Source organism: Dipodomys spectabilis, unplaced genomic scaffold (genome assembly GCF_019054845.1).
Source record: "Dipodomys spectabilis isolate Male_0828 unplaced genomic scaffold, ASM1905484v1 ptg000004l, whole genome shotgun sequence".
Taxonomy (NCBI): Eukaryota; Metazoa; Chordata; class Mammalia; order Rodentia; family Heteromyidae; genus Dipodomys; species Dipodomys spectabilis.
The window spans coordinates 5,895,732-5,905,520 of NW_024870681.1; the positions used below are offsets into that span (position 1 = coordinate 5,895,732).

General features: G+C 42.9%; 1 protein-coding gene across 1 annotated transcript; it reads left to right on the top strand.

Moving 5' to 3' along the window:
- Positions 1 to 267: 267 nt before the first annotated feature.
- Positions 268 to 2,195, top strand: LOC122118591 (C-C motif chemokine 7-like). The gene is made up of 3 exons (XM_042692430.1): positions 268 to 394; positions 1,128 to 1,242; positions 1,670 to 2,195. Exons 1-3 carry the CDS (start codon positions 319 to 321, stop codon positions 1,773 to 1,775), a joined length of 297 nt encoding a protein of 98 aa, XP_042548364.1. The 5' UTR covers positions 268 to 318; the 3' UTR covers positions 1,776 to 2,195.
- Positions 2,196 to 9,789: the final 7,594 nt, after the last annotated feature.

The window sequence follows — 9,789 nt, forward strand, 5'->3', positions numbered from 1 at the left end:
CGAAACCTCCACCTAATACCATTCCTGATCTTAGATGGAACAGGCTGGCCTTATACACACACACACACACACACACACATACTTTCTCACCTCCTGGCCCCGTCCCTAGAGAGAGCAGAGTGTTAACCCAGCAATTATTACACCATCCCATGATTCATTCTGGATGACAAAGACCTCTCACCCTACATCCCCTTTTCTCTACCCTCTCTGCTTCCTATAAAAGACAGAGACAGAGACACTGGAGAGCAGAGAAGCTGAGTGCAGTCCAGAACCTGTCAACTCTCACACTGACTGAGACTTGCTCTCTCACCCATCACCATGAAGGTCTCCGCAATGCTTTTGTCCCTGCTGCTGACAGAAGCCATCATCAGCACCCATGTCCTGGCTCAGCCTGGTAAGACACCCCCTTTCCCTTCCCCTGACAGCATATTACCCCATCTCCGGTTAATCAGGGATCATCACAGCGCATGAGGGACCTACAATTTCACCTTAACCACTGCTTTTCCAAAACAAGGCAGCTCAGAGAAGGGCAAGGAGTGAGCCCAGTCTCACAGCTGCTTCTGGGCACCACAGGAACTAAAATTCCAGCTGTGGACCCTTGATTTGCCTCCTTCCAGAACCTAGCTCTGCAAAGCCCATCCTGCTATTACTGTCTGGCTGTTGTCTACGGTGCTCCAGAGCCTAGCTGATGGAAGATGGAGATGTGGGGAGGCAGGAGGGGAGAAGAGCCAGGATCTAGTCTATACTTTCTTCACCTCAGTTTCCAGGAACAGCAGCTCTGCCTAGGCAGTGGGCATCTGGAAAGCTCATCACCAGACCTAAGTTTCTTGGAGCCTGAAAGGGGACTTATCACTAAAATTCCCTTATCCTAAGAAAATAGATTCTTGTATTAACTCCCAGTGTCACCCGGAGTTGCCCTCAGTCCTTGTTACCCTGTTGAGTGGTGACAGTGTATGTCGGTGAAAGAGAATAGAATAGATGTCCCCCAAAGGGCACAGACATGGAGCTGGAGCTAGGAGTTGGGTGACTTTACTTTTTCCTGTCTCTCTCTCCTTCTCATCATTTTTGCTATCACAAATACAAAGACTTCGAACCCAGCACAAACACCTTTTCTTGTTGCCTTACAGATGGGAGCAATATCACCACCTGCTGCTACAAAGTGAACCGAAAGAAGATCCCTAGGCAGAATCTGGAGAGCTACACCATGGTCACCCACAGCCACTGTCCCTGGCCTGCTGTGATGTGAGTGGGCCATGACCACCTTGCCTTCAATCATCAGTCCTAAATTTTTCCTTGGGGCAGAAGAGAGGAATATGAGCAGACTGGTGTGCAGCCAGGCACTCAGAACATCTCTAATCCAAGCTCAGGAATTGTCTAATGGGGACACTAAATCTCACAAAGAAAGAGACTCCCAGTTAGCTACCTTTCCAGTCACCATGCCCCAACTCCATCTAGGAATGAAGATGGGCTTTGTAGGGGCCGGTGTGAGAGGCTGTTTCCCTCAAAGCCTTTCCTGTGTCTTGCTTTCTTCCTCCTCTGTCCTAGAAATGACCCCATCACCCCTGGCTAAGTGACCCTGGCAGTTACCAGACAGTAGGTTGCACTCCCAGGTTGGGCCCTCAAGGTATTCTCACCACTAGCTAACTAGTTCTTCTTTTTTCCCTTGAAGCTTCAAGACTAAATTGGGCAAGAAGTTCTGTGCTGACCCCCAGCAGAAGTGGGTCCAGGATTCCATGAAGTTCCTGGACATGAAAATCAAAACTCAGAAGCTTTGAACACATATGCCTGAATGAAAGCCAAACCAGGAGCTGAGAATATATTATATATTATTTATATATATATTTATATCCTCTTTCCTTTCTCAGAATTGTCCTGAGATTCACTTAGTCTAATCCCAAGTGATATGAGTTGTCTAGAGGGATGTGAATCGTAGTGTTTCTTAAGCAATGTTAAGTTATTATTTTAATTTAATTTGTCATTGATTCTGATATGTTTGGAAATGAAGAGTCTTGGCCGTGTCACTTGAGTCCTGTAAAAACCTTGGGGGTTTTTACAGGAGAAGAGGTTCTCTATCCACTTTGCCACAGTGTAGTGAAGGGTTTGTAAGAATCATTGGAAAGATTCTGTGGTTGTTGTTTTCAATTAAGGATGAAAGCAAAGATGTTATGATACAATGGGATGTTTATATCAATGACTCTTGCATTTTCAACATAAAATATATTTTTGTATGAATCCTGTCTTTGGTGGCTTTTAAGGGGTAACATAAAGTAGGCTGGCGTAACAGGGGGAGGGTAGATGACATAGATGTAGAGGGAGGGACCTGTGTGGAAGAGTAAGTAAGTAAGGCCCCAGGGCACATCCCAAAGCCTGGCTTGCCTGCCTGTCCTAAGGAGCCAAGCAGCCTTGAACATGCTCCACTCCTCCAAGGTGTGACACCTGACATCACCATTAGCCATTTCTTAGAGACTTTCATTGCTTCCCATAGATGTTGTTTGCCTCACCATCGCAGAAGTGTCTCCAGGATGGCTGTTCCTATTGCCCCTCCCACTCCCACGACTCAATCCTCCCATCTAGAGCTTCACCTATATAAAACCAAATAAGCAATCAACAGATGACTTCACAAATCCCTTCCACAACTTGGAAACATGTGCCCTTAAAAACTTAGAGCCAGGAAAGTCAGGATTCTGTACTCCACAGAGGATTCTAACAAACCCATGATGACTTCAAGTGAAGTTTCCTGGAGACAGGAGTTCCATCAAAACTCCAGGTAGAAAATTCAAGGTAGCTGGGTGCCAGTGGCTCACGCCTGTAATCCTAGCTACTCAGGAGGCTGAGATCTGAGGGTCATTGTTCAAAGATTTTCCAGCCCAGACTAGAAACTCTGTGAGACTCTATCTCCAATTAATCACCAGAAAACCAGAAGTGGAGCTATGGATCAATGTGGTAGAGCACTAGCCTTGAGCACAAAAGTTCAAGGACAGCTACTAGGCTCTGAGTTCAAGCCCCACAACTGACCAAAAAAAGACAAAAAAAAAACCCTCAAGGTATTAGCAGATAGATCACATAATCCTAACACTTTAGTGGCAAGTAGACAATTTACTGGTGACCATTTAATGTATTATGATGATTGGGCCAGATCCAAAAATACTCTCTGCCTCTCCTCCAGGCCCTAGTCTAGTCCATATCTCTAAACACTAATAAGAAGTATAACCCTCAACCCAGAAAAGAACAACCAGGAGGCAGACTAGCCTCATGTAGAGTTTTCACCGGCTGCTCTATTGACGGGTGGTATTGTGAAAAAGAGTGAAGTATGAAAGAAACCAAATAGACTCTCTACCTTAATATGATACAGCCAGCCCCGTGGTACAGGCAAGTATTAAGCAGAGAATCAGACAGTAGGACAGGGAAGGAGAGAAGTCTCTGTACGCCCAAACCAGAAGAGAAACTGCTCAAACTATCTTTAACAGGTCTTGTTTTTAAAAATGTCAATAAATTATAAACTTATTTGCTTTTCATGTAGGCCTGAAGAATCCTTTGTGTCTCCTTTAGATACAGAGAATTAAGAGAGCAATCCCAAACTGTGACCAAAAACAGAGATGAATGCATCCTGTGGTATAAAGTTAAGTGGGGTTCAAAGGTTAGATGAGTTATTACATTAGTGTGTCTAGCAAACATGGACAAGTTCCTTACTTGGATAAAGATATGCAGATCAGTGACTCTCTAATTAACATCAGCTTCACTTGGACACACACACTCACACACACACACACACACACACACAGACTCAGATGTCCAAGTTCTATAGCCAGAAATTCTTACTGGGAGCATCAGCTGATGAAGGTGCCCCTTCTTCCTGTTTCACGAGGTCTCCCCCATGTATGGGCCATACACTTGTAGGTTCCGTGGTATTCTCGCTTGCAGATCAAGCATGGTCTCTGGACTTGACCTGTAACTTCTGGCTTAGACATAAAGACCATCTCTTGCTTAGTTGTTAGGCTTATACCAGTTCTAAAGTGTCAGAGAATGTGAGTACCCATCACACATCTATAGACTCTTCTGCATTATCCAGCATACATTGCATTTGTTTAGGGACTATGTAACTAAAGTCTAACCAAAAAGGTAAGGGATGAAATTATAAAGTCACATATAGACATAGTCTTTACCGTTGATACTTACTGCCTTCTCTTCTATTGTGGTGGTCTTTTTTTCTTTCTTTTTTTAAATGTAAGTCCTGGGGTTTGGACTCAGAGCCTGAGTGCTATCCCTGAGTTTTTTTCATACAAGGCTAAAGCTCTACCACTTTGAGACACAGCTCCAATTCTGGTTTTCTGGTGGCTCAGGGACTTTGCTGACCAGGCTGGTTTTTAACTGAGATCCTCAGATCTCAGCCTCTGAGTAGTTAGAATAATCAGCATGAGCCACCAGTGCCCAGCTATAACAGTGATCTTGAAAGCAACATGGTCCATACAGCTTGACTTGAAGGAGTTATCTGTCCATCCACTGTCACATTAGTAGTCACTTGATCTATTACAAGTTCTGACATGAGAGAAAAATTAACACAGGGTGTGTTTGACCACTGAAGACTACAGTCTAATTTAACCCTGAGGAAGGAAGGAATTGCCACTGTGATCATGTGTGATCATTAAGAACCTGAAACATAGTATTTTTCATTTATTTTTATTTTTTAATATATATTTATTTGTGGACATTTGGTAGCAGGCAGTGATGAAGACAATTCCTCAGACTGAAAATTTGGAGATTCTTGTCACAGAGGGTCAGAGCTGTCAGGTCCTGTCTGCTGAAATTGAAAGCTCATCAGAGAACATTTAAAAATACATATATTCAGGCTGGGAAGGTGGCTCAGTGGTAGAATGCTTGCCTCACATGCATGAGGCCCTGGGTTCGATTCCTCAGCAGCACATAAACAGAAAAAGCCAGGAGTGGCACTGTAGCTCAAGTGGTAGAGCGCTAGCCTTGAGCTGAAGAGCTGAGGGACAGTGCCCAGGCCCAGAGTTCAAATCCCACAACCAACTAAACAACATCACTGAAATGGAGAAAAATGGTGGAGGAGAGGCTGGGGGCTAAGCAAACTCTCCTATAGAAACCAGTATTAGTATTCCAATGGAAAATCTAAAGCTAGAGAGACACACCAAGTGTGTTACCATAGTACAGAGAGTTTGGCTAGAGAGGAAAACCTCAGGCAGCTTAGTTAAGGACACAGATTCGAGCAACCCCAGTTCAAGGCGGCAAATGCTCCAACGGCTGCTACTGCTGGCCACCATATTCGACACAGAGAGCTTAGGACAAAGGCACTAAAACCAATTCTCCTCACTACCAGCAAGAACCTAGAAGGAGCAGAAATCTTCACTCAGCCAACTACAGACAGTCACAGACCATGGATGTGGATGGTCCGGAATCCAAGGGATAGGCATGAGTACCCCAAGACATCCTCACTCCTTCTCACGGAGCAGAGGTGGGAAGGCAGCTCCTTCCCCACCACCAGAGAAAAAACTCCATCTTTGATACTGACACAGACCCAGCCAGAGCAGCTAGCATGATTTGATCTAGGGCAGGGCTCAGCTCCACCCCTGGGGAGAGTTGCTCCTCTCAAGCAGAGGCAGATCTGAGTGGGTGGGGCAGACTCTCCTTAGCAGGCAAACAGAACCAAAGGCTACCCTACCCAGCTGTTGCACAGGAAGCAATTCCAGCCCTTGAGCAATTGGAAACTTGATACACATAAATTCTGAGATTGGCTCCAGGTTGGGCTGATTGAGTGTCTCCGGAGCTAGCCCATCAAGGTAAAGATTGGCCACAGCCCAACCTACAACCTAGCAACCCTCATATCCACCCCAAGCTAGAGGAAACAGCCACCTCACTCTTTCGTGATAGTCAAAGCAGATCACCCTCCCACTGAACTAGCCTGGGAGGAGAGCCATAAACTCCCAGGTGAGACAGAGCTTCCTTCAGCATGCTCAAACAAACTGATTTAAGAAACCAACCAAGCCACATCCAAGCACCACAAGCAAACCAGAGACTCCACCACCAAGAAACTGATTACCAATACAGGGGAGACACAAGAACCACCACTGCCCCTCCCCCCCCCAATTTTTTTTCGAAGAACTTTTTTCTACCTAATTTTTTTAAAAACTGTTGTCTATTTTTTCTCATTGTATTTTAGGTTCGTGTTTTGTTTTTTGTTGTGTTATTGTTGTTGTTGTTTCTTTTTTAATATTCTCTTTATACTCTTTCCCCTTGTAGTCCTTTTAGGGGTTTTTTTGCATTATTTAATTGTTGTTCTGTTCATCCCCAGATATATACCTGTCTTCAATTATTAGACCTTATCCTTCATTATATACATACTTAATTCAGATATTGATTCCTCAATTCACAAACTCCCAGCCTTAACTCCATTAATTGTAGAATTATTTCTTTATACTTATATAATTTTTAAGTGTCTCATTTTAAATTTTTTATTTTTTAATCTTTCTTTTTTCTTTCTCTCTTCTCCTTTCCTGCTATCCCTGCCCTTTCTCTGAATCACTCTCTCACTTTTCCTCCCTAGTTCTTCCAATCTTATTTTCTCCTCACATTCTCCCTAAACATATTAATTTCTAGTCTGCTGACCCCTTACTTGATTTTTCAAAATTAAATACCTAGGAGTTAACTTAACTAAAGATGTGAAGGACCTCTATAATGAAAACTTTAAAAACCTGAAAAAAGAAATTAAAGCAGAACTAAGGAAGTATAAAAACTTCCCATGCTCCTGGATTGGGAGGATTAATGTAGTGAAAATGGCAATACTGCCAAAGGCTATATACAAATTCAGTGTGATACCTATCAATATTCCAACCTCATTCTTCAATGAAATAGAGAAGCAATCCAAAAATTCATATGGAAAAATAAAAGACCCTGAATAGCAAAAACAATTCTTAACAGAAAAAACAGCATTGGAGGAATATCAATTCCAAGTTTCAAACTCTACTACAAAGCTATAGTAATAAAAAACAACTTGGTACTGGCACAAGAACAGACCTGAGGACCAATCAAATAGGACTGAAGACTCAGAAATGAACCCACAGACCTATAGCCACCTAATTTTTGACAAGGGAGCTAAAAATATAGAATGGAAGAAAGACAGTAAATGGTGCTGGCAAAGTTAGTTAAATACCTGTAGAAAACTAAAGCTAGATCCATATTTATCACCCTGCACCAGAATCAACTCCAAATGAATCAAAGACCTTGAAATAAAAGCAGACACCCTGAAAATATTACAGGAAGGAATAGGAGAAAGTCTAGGGCTCTTTAGCACAGGCCGAAATTTTCTTAATAGAGACCCAGAAACACAACAAATCAAAGAAAGGTTGGACAAATGGGATTGCATGAAACTGCAGAGCTTCTGCATGGCAAAGAACATAGCTAGCAAGATCAATAGAAAGCCCATGGACTGGGAGAAGATTTTCACTAGCCATACAACAGATAAGGGTCTCATATCTAAAATATACTTAGAACTCAAAAAATTAAATCCCCCAACAATAAATCCTCAAAGAAACAACTGCCTGATTAATAAGTGGACTTAAAGAGAGACTTCTCTGAAGAGGCAATAAGAATGGCCATTAGACATGCTCATCTTCTCTAGCCATAAAAGAAATGCAAATCAAGACAACATTGAGATTCCACCGCACCCCAGTTAGAATGGCTATAATCAAGAAATCTAGTAACAACAGATGCTGGAGGCGATGTGGCCAAAAGGGAACTCTACTGCATTGTTGGTGGAAGTATAAACTTGTTCAACCACTCTGGAAAGCAGTATGGAGGTTCCTCAAAAGACTCCACATAGAGCTCCCTTACAACCCAGCAATCCCACTTTTGGGCATTTACCCAAATGATCACAAATGAGATCATACTAAAGCTACCAGCACAACTATGTTTATTGCAGCATTATTTACCATGGCTAAGATATGGAACCAACCCAGATGCCCCTCAATAGATGAATGGATCAAGAAAATGTGATATACACCCCCCCCCACACACACACAAGGGAATTCTTTGCCTCCATCAGAAAGAATGACATCACCCCATCCCCATGTGTTAGGAAATGGAAGGACTTGGAAAAAACTATACTAAGTGAAGTAAGCCAGGCCCAAAGAAACATAGGCCCCATAGTTTCTCTTATTTGCAATAACTAGTACTAGTACATGTCTAGGACAAGAAAAAAAAAGCCAAAAGCTATATACCTATGACTATATAAGATGATGTTAAATGAAGTAAACCCCAAGACAGGGACATAAGTGGTTTTTTTCTTTCTTGCTATTGTGTTTAATGTCCTTATAATACACTATGTGATTCTCTTGTTTCTTTTTGTATGCTCTTCCCCCTCGGTATAGCCCCTGCTTTCATTGTATCTGATTCTGGTGTCCTGCATCTTGTATATACATTTTTTATAATTTGAGGAGGGGAAGGGATATAACAAAATGCATAAATAAGGATACAGGCTTGTCTTTCTCAATGGTGGTGACCTTGAGGGTCAGGGCACTCAAAAAATTCAACCCATTTTTATTACTAAGGCACCTAGCCACTTGGGCTATTTACTAACCTAACTAGACCCCCATAAATAAAGATGTACAGGTTAATGGCCCTCCTGTCAGCAACTAATGACAGTGACCCCACAGGGATATGAAAGCACCACACTCAAGATGCTAATGGGTAACATTGGGTGGGAATGGTCCTTGCCTTCATGAAGACATATGAGGTTAAAATAACTTACAAATGAAGAGATCGGTCTTAACAAAGATAGTTAAAGATTCTTTGGGGTTTGGGCACATCTTTTGAGGCTCCGATTTAACACACACACTTTAGAGGAACTCAAACTGGAAGATTAGAAAATGAGGAGGGCCCCCTAGAACAAACAGGATCTAGGATCAATGGGACAGATGGCCTGCCTCAGAACAGATCCAAGCCTCACCAAGAGTGGGGGACTCTTACAACATCAGCCTGAAGGGATGCTATAGAGCATTGCCCACTGTTGGCCGGCCATCTTTCTTTCCATGCATGTGGGCATGAATTACAAGTATACTGACATACTGGGTAGAAGTAACTTTTCCCTGTAGTGCACATGCCACTGACAGAGAGGACTAGGCACTATCAAGATGGCTATACATTTAAAGGGATATAATGATTTCATGGGATTTGAGGATGTCCCTCTTGGGAATGGATTCATCGTACTCTGTGTATGAGAGGCGAGCAAAAGATAGGCCGTGCTGGAGACCACTGCTCCTCACCCGACATTCGCAGGCTCCTCTTTGTTCCTCAGTCTCCTCAGCTGCTACCCTGGAGCCACAGGATGAATTCAGGTTAATGGCATCAATGGCGTGCAGGTGGAAGTGATGTCAATGTCCTCCCCTTGGTCAGTGAACTCAGAGGCCACTTGTCCCAGGTGACCGCTGTAATTTACAGGCAGCCTGATTCTTAGTCACTTCTTAGAAGACAGTGCTTCAGACCAGCTGTTTAATCAACATCTGGCTGTGATACAACCAACAGTCCTGTGTTGCAAGATCCCACCCAAGTTAGTGCTGTTGTAATTGGAATTAGGCCAGTATTACCATGACTCACAAACCCACAGAAATAGCTCAAAGCAATGTACCTCACTTTTCTACCTTTATATATCATGGGAGAGCCAACTGAGAGAGATATGGAGACAGAGATGAAAGACAGAGATGGAGAAATATAGACAGAGATAGACACCAAAACAGAGACAGAAATGGAGATAGATGATAGAGATAGAGGGATGAC